This window comes from Micromys minutus (assembly GCF_963924665.1).
Source record: "Micromys minutus genome assembly, chromosome: 4".
Classification (NCBI taxonomy): domain Eukaryota; kingdom Metazoa; phylum Chordata; class Mammalia; order Rodentia; family Muridae; genus Micromys; species Micromys minutus.
In genome coordinates, this window is record NC_137973.1 from 42,176,965 (window position 1) to 42,191,764 (window position 14,800).

General features: G+C 44.4%; 1 protein-coding gene across 1 annotated transcript; it reads right to left on the reverse strand.

The window, feature by feature from the left end:
- Positions 1 to 277: 277 nt before the first annotated feature.
- LOC308420469 (glutathione S-transferase Mu 4) lies at positions 278 to 5,525 on the reverse strand. The gene is made up of 8 exons (XM_080916499.1): positions 5,376 to 5,525; positions 5,090 to 5,165; positions 4,616 to 4,680; positions 4,173 to 4,254; positions 3,983 to 4,083; positions 3,022 to 3,117; positions 2,833 to 2,943; positions 278 to 1,450 (listed from the first exon to the last, which is right to left on the reverse strand). The coding sequence occupies exons 1-8, from the start codon at positions 5,409 to 5,411 to the stop codon at positions 1,361 to 1,363; spliced, it is 657 nt and encodes a 218-aa protein (XP_080772625.1). The 5' UTR covers positions 5,412 to 5,525; the 3' UTR covers positions 278 to 1,360.
- Between the last annotated feature and the right edge of the window lie 9,275 nt (positions 5,526 to 14,800).

A 14,800-nucleotide genomic window follows, 5' to 3' on the forward strand; every position in this document is an offset into this window, starting at 1 on the left:
AGATCCTGCTTAGGAGCCTCTGGACCCTATGTCTGAAGTACATAGTGCCTTCAGCAATAGGGGCTTAACTCCCACTTCTCAGAGGAGGCAACCAATGCCTATAGCAACAGATAGCCTGGAATGTTCTGGGAGTCTCTTGGACAACCCTGACCAACAACTTACAAGAGGGTTGTTCATGATTGGTGTGGCTGTTGTTCAACAGCCTTTGACTCTTGGAGGTAGCACTGTTAACCCAAAGCAACTGTATTTTAAGTCTGAGTGGGAGAGGCTAGGAGGAAGTGTGAAGAAGCACCAGACCCAGTACAGATCCCAACAAAGGCTTTGACTTGGAGATCTCAAGACAAAGGTGGCATCAGAAGTTTCAACGCAGAACATGTACAAAAGAAACCTAGTCAGAGTGACCAGATTCTTCTCACCAGAATCACCGCAATTCTGAAAGGGGAGAGGCCTCCTGAAACAGAAAGTTCATTCTACAATTCTGTACCTCTCCAAAGTATTGCTGATATACATGGTAGGAACAGACATCTGAAATTAAGAAAGCATGAAGAATTTTATTTCACAGGAACACACAGAGAGAAGGGATTAACCAAGATGGCCCCCTATCCCTGGTGACCAAGACGGGATACCCTGAAGGCAACAGAGACAGGATCCTGGAGACACAAAGACATAAGGCACCCAAATCATAGCTGACAGAGAGGACCCTGGCTTACTGCTTAGGGACTCCCAGCAGCCTAGATCCTCACCCCTGAGACCGGCATGAGAAACCTGTGCTGCTAGCATAAGGGAGATCCAAGCTCCCTTTGAGCTCCACGGAGCCTTCTGCAGCTGCCTCCTGCGAAACTATCAGGTGAGGCCAGGAAGTCCCAAACCCCTGCCTATCCAACTAAGATCCCTGTGAACGCAGCCTCTGCCAGGGTCACTAGGCAGGCACTGGGGATAGCAGTAAAAACTGACTGTGCAGCAGCCAGAGCCAGTGTGGTTCAGGCTCTACAGGAGGAACCCAAAAGAGCTGTGCAGGGACCTCATACATCAGGCATCTCTAGTCTCCAGACAAGCATAGGGAGCCCCAGGCTGAGCACAGATGGAGAGCCCCAATTCTTCACAACAGCACAGCAACTGACAGGAGATACCATAAAGTGGCTGCAGGACACAGTCATGCTACAGGGACACTTTGCTAAAGGAAAACGAGGGGCCTAATCTTTAGAGGGCTTGAAGGGGCAGGGACTGGGTGAAAAGAAAAGAGGACCCCTTGACACTCTGGGGTCAGGAAGAAGATGGGTAGAAGAAGGCAGCACCAAGGCTACAGGAAACTCAACTGTTCCCAGAAGCCCAGGTTCCTACTTCCTGCCCAGTCAAGGCCCTACTTATTGCCCCAAGTGGCCACCTTTGTATATAAGGGTGTTCGAAGGAAGCGGCTGGTCTTCATGTAAGCAGAGATCTTCTTCAGTCCCTGAGAGTTAGAGAAAAACAGAGAAACAAAAACTAAGGTTTGCTCAGAGCCGGAGAGGTTAATCAGCTTCCTCCTGCTCACACGAATGTTTGTGGCACCCATCTGGGATTAGCCTGGCTTTCCTGACCTCCCCAAAGGACCCTGTCACCTCTCTGTCTACACAGACATGTTCCTTTTGCATACATAAACTCCACTGCCTGGGTCTGCATGTTGGAAGATAACCCCTATTTCAGGCAGTGACTCAGCAAAACCAGGGTCAAAGTTTATCAATACGGAAAGACCAGAAAAGAAAAGCCAGGCTTGCTCTGCTTGTTCCCTAAGGAGAAAGCCACACCTCTGCACCTCGTACCGAGCTTCAGCCAATCCTGTCTCCAGCCTTGTTACAGACATGGACCAGGTGCCATGACAGTTAAGTATGCTGGTGGCCTTCTAACAGGAGAGTGAGCCCCTAGAATATCTCTAAAGAGTTCAATGAGATCAGAGCTGCCTGTATCCAAGGGAACCAAGTTCCCATTTAACCTGAAGCTGCAGCCTTCAGCTCTCCACAGGCTCTCCCCTCAGAACTCAGCTTGGACCAAATGAGAGCTACCTGAGAATGCGCATCACTTAACAAGGAATGGGAGAGAAAAATTAATTCCAGACTGAAAAGCTCATCGGTCTCCAACCCCCAAATTTCTAATAAATTAGCTGGTGTAGTTAATCAAACAACAATTCTCTGGTGAATCTGGGCTCCTCAGTACCCAAGTGAGACCCCACACACTTCCCAATCTGGTATGCCTAATGTTATCTGATACACTTGGTACCAAGGTGGGACCAAGGACCACCTTTTCCTTTCTTACTGGACATTACATGTGCCCCATAAAAAGATCGGGAAATACAAATCAAAATAAGTTTATGATGCCATCCCACAGAACACTTGGACACTCACAATAAAAAAGGAAAGGAAGGAGGGAGGAAAGCCCATGACACACATTTCAGGACAAGATTCTCTGACAGGAGCCCCACACAAGTCTCAGCAAAGCCGTCAACAAGGCCAAGTACAAGTATTTTCTACATCCTGGTGCTTCATACCAGCTTCCTTTAGTTTTCCCTGAGTAGCCGCAAGTCAATGGGGACCCCAGCACAGCTCTGCTAGTGCTGAAACCCTAAACAAGTGTAGCTCTAGAGTTTCCCATTTCATTAGCTGAACAATGAGATTGATAATCCCCTCATCCATGGAGGAACGCTGGTCATTATAACCCTGATCAACATTAGATGCTCAGCACCAATTCTGGCAGAAAGCAAGTGCTCAATTCCTGATTCTTATCCTCACTTCATCTCCAAGCCCATGAAAAGACCAAGGAAAAGTTGACAACCAAGGGGAAGGAGGATCAGGGCATCACCTCGAAGCGGGCCACAAAGTCCTTCAGGTTTGGGAAGGCGTCCAGGCACTTGGGTTCGAATATAAGGTGCAGGTCCAGGATATCATAAGCAAGGAAATCTACAAAAGTAATCTGCAAAAGGCCAAGAATGAGAGGACATGGAATTCTGTCCCCTGGAAGAATGAAAACTCCCAACTTCTTCTCTTTTACCTTTTCACCAACAAACCATGTCTGCTTCCCCAGGAACTGTGAGAAGAGTTTCATCACTCCAGGGAGCTGCTCCAAATATTCCACCTTCAGTTTCTCCTGAGGCAGAAAGCAGCTGTCACATGTAAGTTCCCTGGAAGAAGGACTGTTCCTTCAATGTCATACATGGCCCTAAATACTGGGGTGGGTAAGATGGAGACTCAGTCTCTGTGCCGGCTTTGATTGAACATATGAGCACTGACTTACTAGACGCCTCGGTAGCCCACCCTACCCTTCAAATGCAATGGAAAGCCAGGGACGAAGACACTGCCCACAGTGGGCCATCATCATTGCTGATGCCTATGAGTGCCCTAAGCACCTGGCAGGCACTGATGCCAGGCAGCATCAAAGAATGGAGAACTAAAATGCTCATTGTATGGACTTTAGAGGTCCATACAATGTCTTCCAGAAGAGTGAAATATACTTGAGTTTTCCCCATAAATTGCGCAGAACTTGAAGCAGAAAAGGAGAGAGAGAGTCCTTCAGGGTTGACCCTGTCCTGCATATAGAATAATATGCTGAATCCCCTGGGTGTGAAGAGAAGAACTTTGAGGCCGGAAAGGGTTTTGTGACAGTCCCTCATCTTGGATTTCTTTTTCTAATCCATGGAATATGTGTATTTTGTGAACAGCAAAGATATGAACTGGCTGGTAGAGGGCCTACAGCAGAGGGCACAGGTGGAAAACATAAGTTCACTATCTAGGAACTTAGTGTCCACTCTGGGAAGTCTGGACTGCACCCTAAAATAGGTGGGGCTTAAGAGTATATTCATTGGATAGTTCCGTGTCATGGGGACAACACACGAAACATCCTAGAGGGTAAGAAACTCAAAAGGTAGAAGGTGCAGACTGAGGATCTGAGAGAGCTGCGTCCTGCCCCAAACAATGCCTGGTCCAGCCCGGGGTTGGAGTTGGATAAGACTCACAAAGTCTGGGCTGTAACAGACTCTAGCCAGCTGGTTGGAGACATCCATAGCCTGGTTCTCCAAAATGTCCACACGAATCTTCTCCTCCTCTGTCTCTCCGCCTGCACACAGCACACTCACCTCAACATCGGATCCCAGTCGAGCCAAGAAGTTGTCAGCCATGCCCCACCCTGCAGCCAGCCCCACTCACACAGGTTGTGCTTCCGGCCAAGGTAGCGCAGGATGGCGTTGCTCTGGGTGATCTTGTGTGACCCATCAATCAAGTAGGGCAGCTGGACAGATAAGCAGGATGGTCAGATAGGATACAAGGTCCCAACATCCCTTCTCTAGGTTAAGACAGACATGGGCCCTGGCACTCAGTGTGCCTGCCATGGGTCAGATGGGATAGACGGTCCCAGCCTTCTCTGGAGTAGGACAGACATGTGGCCTGGCATTCATCATTGCTAGCATGGGAAGCCGTCCATGAGCACAGTGCACACTGGATGGAGAGCTGGGACACAGCCCGTCACAGACACACTGTGCAGTCAGCAGGGATGGAGCTGGTGAGCAGAGACATGACTCCAAACCCCTCAGCCAGACAAGATGAGGTGAGAACTCTATGTCTTCCCCAAGCCTCCCCTTCCCTGCACCTACATTAGGAAAGTCCAGACCCAGCTTGAACTTCTCATTCAGCCACTGGCTTCGATCATAGTCAGGAGCTGTGGTAAGATTATAGGAAGAGACGTCAGCCCAGTGTCTAACACACCTATTCCAGGGACCCAACCCCCTAAGGCAGGGATCTACAGCCTCACACTGAGCCTTTATCCCTGAAGTCTTCAGGGACAAAGAGTGCATGTGACTGAGGGCCCTACGGCTCTGAAGCTTACAAAAGGTTTAGGAAAGTCTTTGTGGGGGATGTGATCTAATTTCAACAGGAGGGGGACCTACCCCTCCACTTCCAGGGTTCTATATTCAAAAGCCAAGTCCAACTCCCTGTGGCTTACTGAAAGAGGTAGATTCTAAGTCCACCTGGGGAAGCCCTGTAGTGCAGGAGGTGTGTAAAGCAATGTAGGCACCAGTTGCTAGGCACCAATGGATGGGAGAAGTCTGACTGACGAATGGCATTACCGTCCCCCATGGTGTATCTCTTCTCCTCATAGCTTGAGTCTGTGTATTCCAGGAGTAGCCGAATAGCGTGAGCCAGCTGGAGAGATATAGGTCAGGAATGAGGCCAGGGGATTTCTATGTGACTTCACCTCCTCCATGTGAGTACACACAGGTGCACACACCAGCAAGGACATGTGTGCAAGATCCTGAGCTAGACAAGCAAGGGATTCCTCTAGCGCCCCACCCCCACCCCAGCTCGCCTTATCCTAGCCCTGCAATCCTTCCCACTCATCAGGTGGTCGCTCACCCCACGGATGTCCCAGTAACCTAGTGTCATAGGCATGATGCTGGTGCCTGTGAGAGACTAAGTCCACCGGCCTACAACGTGAGCAGCTTTGACTTTATCCTCGGGCTGGTGGGCGGGGCTGGTGCCCGGTGTGATCCTGCCCTTCCAGACTCTGCCCTGCAAAGCACACCACGCCCTACAGCTTTTCCCCTACAGTCACCTACAGAAGCCAAAATTACTGAGCTCCGCCCCCAACCGGAAAGAGTAATATGCGATTCCTCCTACAGTTCCTGCAGTTCCGCCCAATCGTCCGAGTGCGCAGCTGCAGAGCTCTAGCTGACTTCTTGCCGGTTACACTCCGGGAGTGCTGATTAAGTACTTCATTCCTGCTGTCAAACAAGACAGATTTCAGCGGGACTCTGCTGACCGTGGTCCCCGAGTGATGCTTTTCCGCCTGGCAGAGAGCAGTTTCTCTGTTCAGAAGTTCCTCATCTGAATTCAAAGATTATTTCTATCACAAATAAACCTCTGACTCCTACATGGTCAGGATGTCTATATTATCCAGGACTAAAACAAGAGGTACCTTCCTCTATTGTGTGACCGCCCTAGTGGGCTTACACAGACCTAATACTAAGTCTGAAATGCCCACGGGTACACAGGGCCAACACATAACAACTCAGGATTAGTTTATAGCAAATGCAATCAAGAAAGAGAAGTCTGAGTTGTCTATAGCTGCTTTTCACAGCAGGGCACACTGTTTCACACAACATTGGTTGTTGTGTATGTACAAAGGCTGTGGGGGTAGGGGAGTTAGGGACATCACACATTCATTGTATTTTGTTATTGCTGTAAGACTCCTACAAGATCATCAAAGATAAGGATTTTAAGCTCCATTATCATTCTTCCTGAGTATACAGGGCCCATTAACTAAAATGTGCTAAAGTGGCAAGTGACTGTAATTATTAAAATTCTTACTAAAGTTAAGACTGTACTGTAACAATATATTATGACAACAACATCCCTTACATTCTAAGAGACTGGGACTTTTGCTAGACCTCACAACAAGAGTTAATAATATACCTCGAAGTCACTGAAGGCTGCTACCCTACTGTGTCCTGTTTGTTTAACCTGCCTTTAAGAGAATGGTGTAAGAACAAATTTACTTGTCTTGGATTTCCCATGTAATAAACTTCTATGACTTAAGCTAACACATAGCTTTAATAATTTTTTTTTTTTTTTTTTTGGTTGTTGGTGTTTTGGGGAGGTAAGTGGATTAGGTAGCTGGGTTGGTTTTGTTTTGGTTTGGATGGTTGGTTGGTTTGTTGGTTTGGGTTTGGGGTTTGTTTTTTGTTTGTTTGTTTTGGTGTTTTTCTGAGACAGGGAGATATGTCTCTCTTCATATCCCCAGGTGTCCTGGAACTCACTTTGTGGACCAGGCTGGCTTTAAACTCACAGAGATCCACCTGCCTCTGCCCCCGAGTGCTGAGATTAAAGGTGTGTGTCACCACACATATCCCTGTAATCTTAAATTCTGTACTTGTCTTAGTAACTTTTCCACTGCGGTGACAAAGCACCTTGACCAGGCGATGTATAGAAGGAGGCTTGCTGCATGTCGGTTTGCCGAGTTGCTGAAGTTGTCGTTTCTCATGCTCAGCTTCTGCCTTCCCTACACATCATTGAGTGTAGAAATATTTCTTCATATCTCTTGATGTGTTTGTCTCTTTGACTTTCGTTGAGATTTTTTTTTTTGGGGGGGGGGTCTCACTATTAGCCCTGGCTGGCCTGGAACTCATTGTGTAGACCAGGCTGCCCTCAGACTCACAGAGATCCACTGTCTGCCAATTTCTGCTGTATGTATTGTTTTCCAGTCCCACTATGGAAGGGATCCTTTATAAAAAGGAATCCAGTGTTCCTCCTGGGAGTGCTCCCAAATTATCTGTGCTTGCCTCGTTTTGAAAGGGTTATCTAGTTACCCTTACATAAGCAAGAGCTCTTGGCAGATAGCTTTAAATATCTGGAACACTCTAAGGACTAGTTGGAATTTGAGTAAGCTCGTGTGCAGAAGGTGTCAGCCTCATGTCACATGAGACATGGTGGAATAAAGATGACTCCGGAGGAGTGAGTATCCTTTGTTATCATAAGAGTCTCAAGAAGAATGGAGTTCTGAGTGTTAGGTTCTTTTTTTTTTTTTTTTTTTCTTTGACTTGTTGCTTTAAAAAAAAAAATTGGCTGGAGAGATGGCTCAGCAGTTAAAAGCACTGACTACTCTTCCAGAGGTCCTGAGTTCAAGTCCCAGCAACCACATGGTGGCTGATGACCATCTGTAATGGGATCCGATGCCCTCTTCTGGTGTGTCTGAAGACAGCTGCAGTGTAGTCATATACATAAAAATAAATATTTTTTTAAAAATTTATTTTTGACTATTTAGTATCCCTGTGCAAGAGAGACTTATTAAGTAGAATTAAACAGTTCCTGCTAAAAAGGTTTAGGTAGCCCTGAGAAAACAAACAGCTGTGGCAGCCAGAGTAATCCCTATATAAATTATAATTGATTGGCCTTGCTTGACAGGCTTGTAATGACCTCAGGGGGGAGCCTAAAGTTTTGCAAGACTAAAGACCATGGTGTGAGCAAAGTTGTTGCTTCTCATTGTGAAGCATAGAACTATGTCTCCATATCTCTCAGAATGAGTTCCAGGACAGCCAGGGCTAGCCACACAAAGAAACCCTGTCTTGAAAGAAACAAAAGCAAACAAACAAAACCATTTCCAATAGAATGGGTGCTCCGTACTTTGGAGGAAATATGTATTCTTTGAGCTGATCAATACTAACCTATGGATAAACTTCAGAGTTTCATAAAATTCCTCTTCTGTCGACTCAAGGAAACCTCTTCTCAGGACTTTGGAAACTAGTCTCACATTGTAGACCACAGCCAGGTAGTGAGACAATACGGCTAGTGCCTCTTGGTAACCTCGCGGAATGAATCTCTTACACTCCTTGATTGCCGTTTGTTTTACTCACATAGGATCTAAGATTGGGGGTAAACCTTTCAAACACATGGGCCAGCATCTTATGAATTCATCAGGAGGTCATTCCCAGGCCTAGAAGAGATTGGTCTGCCAATCATTAAAGCTGCTGGGGACGTGTTAAGCTATGGGGGCGAAGAGCACTTTGTTCATTGGGTTTTACAATTTTACTAGCTCTTTCTATTTTCCGCTGAGAATATTAAAATGTAATATTAATACATGTATATATATATTTCTCCTGACCACAGTTAAAGCAATCCAAGAAAGGAAAAGCTTCAATTCGCCCTGTGGGGAGGGAGCTGGGAAGCCATCAGAGTACATTCCCAATCCACTGTGGGAGGCTCACAGTCACATAAATACCCATTTAGAGGTTGGCAGGCTCTTCGAGACCTTGGCTTTCTTCCACACCCCACATTAACTGATTAACGACACACTGCTGGCAGGAGGACATATTTTTCAAAACCTCTTTGGTCATATCTGTGAAGTCACAGCACCGATGTTGGCTTATTATTGTTTCTGATTCATGTCCTGTGAGACAATTTTACTCAGCTACCTCTGAAGTTTACCTGATAATATGAGCAGACATCCTGGCCACACAAGGAACACCCAAAGCTTCCAGGTTTTCAGCTCTTTTAAGTCACTTATTTGTAATAATTAGACACCATCTCTTCAAATTCCTCCAAAGCCTGTCTTTTCCGGGAGATTATAGTCTTTATTACTGTTGCTGTGTTGCACCCTGCTTGCCTTAAAGCCCTTCTCCGAGATTCAAGGTCCCATGCTCAACAATATTTCTTTAAATTGTATTAAAGCTAAAAGTCTACTTACTGTTTTTTAGGGGCTTTTGCTCGTTTTTGTTTTTTGTTTTTTGAGAGGTTGTTTGGTTTGGGGGTGCTGTTTGACATTGTTGTTGTAGCTGTGAACTTCGTTTTGTTTGAGTCTTAGGTCTCTTTTGTTAAAACAGAGTCCCACACTAGCCCAGCACTGGAACTCACTATTAAGCCCAAAGTGACTTCAACCTCTTGGCAATGTTTCTACCTCACAGGTGACTTAAAAGTTCTGCTTTAATCTGTTACTGAAGTTTTGTAATTCTGGCCAAAGCCAGAAAACTCTACGTTTTCAATGCATTCAACGTTGACAGACCTCACAATTATTTTGGACACCATAAGTGACTTACTCCAGAGTGGTCTATATTTTAAGGGTGAATGTAGGTCTATACTAACATATTTGAAGATTTATTTAAATTATGTGCATGTGAGTGCAATTGCAGGTGGCCACAGAGGCCAAAAGCATCAGATCCCCTGTAGCTGGAGTTATAGGAGGTTGTGAGCCACCCAGTGTGGGTGCTGGGATCTGAGCTCATGTCTTCTGTAAGAGCACTCAGTGTTCTTAACCCCTAAGCCATCTCTCCAGCCTCTGTCATCAAATTTTTTCAAAAAGATGTATTTATTTAATGTATGTGGGTACACTATCACTGTGTCAGACACACCAGAAGAGGGCATCAGATACCATTACAGATGGTTCTGAGCCACCATGTAGTTGCTGGGATTTGAACTCAGGACCTCTGGACAAGCAGTCAATGCTCGTAACCACTGAGATCAGGTTAGGACTCTCCTAGCAACTTTCCAACAGAAACATTTAAGAGTAAAGGAAAAGCACGGAGAGTTAGCAGAGCAATCTCACGAGAAAAAGCTCTAGGAACCCGGGTACATAATAACTAAGTCACTTAGCATGCAAAATCCACATTCTAAATCCACTCCATTAGCCTGCTGTGTGTACTGGCTGGTTTTGTGTGTCGACTTGACACAAGCTGGAGTTATCACAGAGAAAGGAGTCTCAGTTGAGGAAATGCCTCCATGAGATCAAGCTGTAAGGCATTTTCTGTTAGTGATCAATATGGAAGGGCCCAGCCCATTATGGGTGGTGCCATCCCTGGGCAGGTGATCCTGCGTTCTATAAGCTGAGCAAGCCAGGGGAAGCAAGCCAGTAAGTAACATCCCTCCATGGCTTCTGCATCAGCTCCTGCTTCCTGATCTTCTTGAGTTCCAGTCCTGACTTCCTTTGGTGATGAACAGCAATGTGGAAGTGTAAGCTGAATAAACCCTTTCCTCCCCAACTTGCTTCTTAATCATGGTGTTTGTGCAGGAATAGAAACCCTAAGACACTATGTTTGTGACAGATTATAGTTGATTTTCACACATAAACTAATAAAATAAGTGATGTACTAAAAACACTACTTTCTTTGTATTTGAAATAGGGTCTCCGTAGTTAGCCCAGGCTGGCCTCACAGTCTCCCTCTTTCGGCCTCTGCCTCTCAAATGCTAGAATTACACAATGTGCCCCCACGCACCTACTTAAAGCTTTGGAAATGTTTTTAAGTACACAGTGTAGTTCTGTTAACCATAAGCACAATGTTCTATAGCGGACACTTAGCACATATTTCCTTTGAGTCACTGAGGTGACATACCCATTGCAGTTGGCAGTTTCTGCTCCACTAGCCCCAGGCAGACTCCATTCTTGCACTACTCTGGTTGTACAAGTTCCCTTTTGTTAAACATCTCCTCTAAGTGCAATTATGCAACATATGTTTCCCTGTGACTAGTTCCCTGGTTTATCTATGTTGTTGCGTGTTTCAGAATTCCTTTCTTCATTAAGGCTAAGTAATTAAGTAATAGACCCCATTTTTTTTATCCATTAGCCCACTGATGAGCATTTAAGTTGTTTGCGTGCCTTGTCCGTAGTTTTATGCAGCAATAATCAGAAGAATGGCAATATCTGTTTGAGATATTGTTTTCAATTGGAAGCAACTTATATCACCGGATATGGGAATATTGGAATCATATGGTAGTTTCTTTTTTTAATGCCCCCATATTGTTTTTTATAGAGTTTTCACCATTTTCTATGCCAACAGTATATGATCATTCTAGTTTCTGTACTTGTTATAGGGGACCAGGGCAGGTAGCTACTCTGGTTAGGTGTGAAATGATAGTTAACCGTGGGTTCGATGTTGAGAGTCTTTTAACATATCTGTTAAATGTCTTCATACCTTCTTTGGAGAAATGTCTATTCTGGTCTTTTGCAAAGATGGTTCAACAAATGCAAATCAATCAATTGGCCTTGTCATGTTACAGACTGAAAGACAAAAATCATGTATTGTTTAAATAAATACAGAAGTAGTATCTTATAGAATTCAACCACTCTCATGATTAAATAACTCAAAAAATAAAGAACGTTTTGAGTATTTTTATACTCATATGTCAACTAGATATGTCAACATAATAAAAAGCCTACATCATAATTAACTGTTAAAACTGAAAATATTTTTCCTCAAAAGCATGCATGTCTGTGTGCAATGTACTTGATGCCCAAGAAGGTCAGGGAGGGCACTGGATCCCCTGGAACTTCAGTTACATACCATGTGGGTGGTGGAAATTGAACATGGCTCCCCTGCAAGAGCAGCCACTGCTCCTAACCACTGACCCATCCCTCCAGCCTCTTACTCAAAGATCATAAACAAGATGACCAATGTTAGTTCTCACAGTTCCCATTCAGCACAGCACTAGAAGCCATGGCATTGCAACCAAGCAAGCAAAAGACTTAAAGACCCCCACAGTGCAAAGGAAAGAAAGTTTACCTTGATTTACAAATTTCATAATCTTACTCTTAGAAAACCTCAGTGTATGCTTTAGTGGTAGAGCACCTTCTTGGCATACACAAAGCCCAGAGTTCAATCCCTAGTACCAACAAAAACAAACAACAACCACTTGGGGAAATTATTCAGCAGTTAAGAGCAGGTACTACTCTTGCAGATAACCAAGGTTTGGTTCCAGCACCTGTGTCAGATGACTCGAATGCACTTACAACTTCAGCCCCCAAAAGTCCAATACCCTCTCTTGGCTTCCTGCACTCATACACATAACCACAGACAAGTACACATAGTTTTTAAATTAGATAAGATTCTGAACCAGTCAAAAGCACATACTGCTCTTCCCAAGGACCTGAGTTCAATTCCCAGCACCCACATCAAAAAGTGGCTCATAACCATTTTCTTCTTTCTTTTCAATGTCCCGCCTCAGAGCGATCTGACACCGCTGGCCTCTTAGATATCTGCACTCGTGTGCAGACACCCAACATAGCCACAGAGAGACACATAAGTAACTGTGAGCACCATTGGTGAAAAATCTAACCTTCATTATTCCCCGCTTTACAGTCAAAAAAACAGACTGGAACCTTCTCCCATCCACAAAAGTCAAGTCACGATGGGCTCAAGGTTGAAATTTGAGACCTGATTCTATAAAACACTTAGAAGAAAACATTTTGGGACAGTGGTCTAAGCAAGCCTTCTCGGGGATGACAGCGGACACATAGACAGCAAAAGTGAACGTTGAGAATAAGAGGGTGATGCCAAGCTCCAAAGCTTCTACAAAGGACAGGAAAGAACCAACAGAGCAGGGAAAACATCTGTGAATTTCATGCCCACTGAGGGGTTTATATCTAAAATAAACAAAGAGCACCCACTACTCAGCAGGAAAACATGCATTAAAGCCTTGAACTATATACATTAAATATAATTGATTTATTGACCAGGCTAGATAAAATGCTTAAATTTATCAGTGAGTGTTAAGTTTTCTAAACAAGCAGAAAACCATTCCCTATTCTGTCCACATAACTGGGTCTCTCTGTAATTACTGAAGTCGATGCAATTAACTGTCTAGCCTAATTATTTTCTTTAATTAGAATAAACAATCTTTTTCTTGTTTTCTCTGGACAGAAAATAATCCAAGAGGAAAAATGTTTTATAAACTTTTGAGCTATTTTTAAATTTATTAGCTTATTTTGGAGACAGGGTCTTAGTTATTCCAAGATGGCCTCAAACTCCCTATGTAGCCTGGATGGCCTTGAACTCCTGACCCTTCTGACTGCACCTTCTGAATGCTGGGATTACAGTTCTGGGCCACAACACTTGGTTTACGTGGTAGTGGGAATCAAACCCAGAGCATGTCGGGCAAACACCCTACCAACTGAACTACATCTCCAGCCCCTTTAAATTTATTTTTAACTAACATGTAAAAATTACACATAATAATAAAAATTATACATATTACTTTTGCTAAGTTTACATGTCATGTAATATTTAAATTGTGTTAAATATACATCACACTGAATTATTTCTTTATAATTAAAAAAGTCCAGACTCTTTCTTCCAGCTTTCTGAAGAACACATGGCTTTGTTATTTATGTCATCTTCCTGTCCCATAGCACAACAAAGGCTTATTTTAACCATAACTAGTACTTTAGCTCTCTTTCTATAAGTACGTGTCTCACATCACTCAAACCTTCCGTTAAGCTAAAACAAACACACATGTGTTAGCATCTCTAAAAGTAATCACATCTTAAGAAATAAAGACAGAGCAAAAATTTATTAAAATTTAAAAAAATAACCAAATGTTTTTGGCTCTTCCCACCTCCCTAATTTCTAAAACCTAGTTTCATTTGTCTGGAATCAGGAGTCCCGGTCCCGAATGGTGATGGCTTTGCCTTAGACGACTCGCACACTGGCAAGTCACACACAGCCGTTCATCCGAGTTGTCCTTCTAGCTCTTCCCAGCTCAAGTTGCCCCTTCTGGCCGGACACCTGCTTCCTTCATGTTTCTCCCCAGTGATAGCAAATTCTTGTGTCTACCTGGCAGATTGTAATCCTAAAAGACAGATTCCCAAATGCTGTAATCTTACCTGTTGAAATCCCAAAAGATTAAAATTTCTAACCTGAAAAATCACAACCTCAAAAGATGGAAATCCCAAATGTTGAAATCTTGAAAGCCTAAGACGGGCAGCCAGCCAGCCTGTGCAGAGAAAATTAGCATGTTCTGTGATTTGTATACTGTTCACATGATGTTGGGTGGAAGGAAAATCTAAGAGTGCGGTGAAGCATTTTCAGGGCTTGCCTAGAAGGTGTTTCCAGAGAAGATTAGTGTGGGCGTTTGAGTGGACTAGTCAGGGAAGATAACACCTCAGTGTGGAACTGTTACCGGATCTTAGGGTCAGAGCCTGGGAACTGGCAGTCCCAACAAGGCAGGCTGAGCCATCTGTCCCCAGCACACCAATTAAAGAGACAAGGGATATTGAAAATCATAGAAAGAAAAGTTATTCAACTCGATCACATTGGAAAGAAGAACAAATGACAAGGTCGGGTGACACTCAAGTTGGTCTTTGGGATACCAGTGTGGGAGGTCCCGCCCAGCCCTCACACAATTTCTTGGCTCTGGTCTGTCCTCCCTGGAATTCTGACAAGTATCAGACTGAAATCTCTTCATGGGAAGCAAGTTCCTTCTTTGGCTGGCACGGAGACTTCAGCCTTTCCCTTCCTCCATCGTGAGATTAAGTACAGACAAGTGTAAGTGTCTCTCTTTAGAATAGCCTCTCCCTC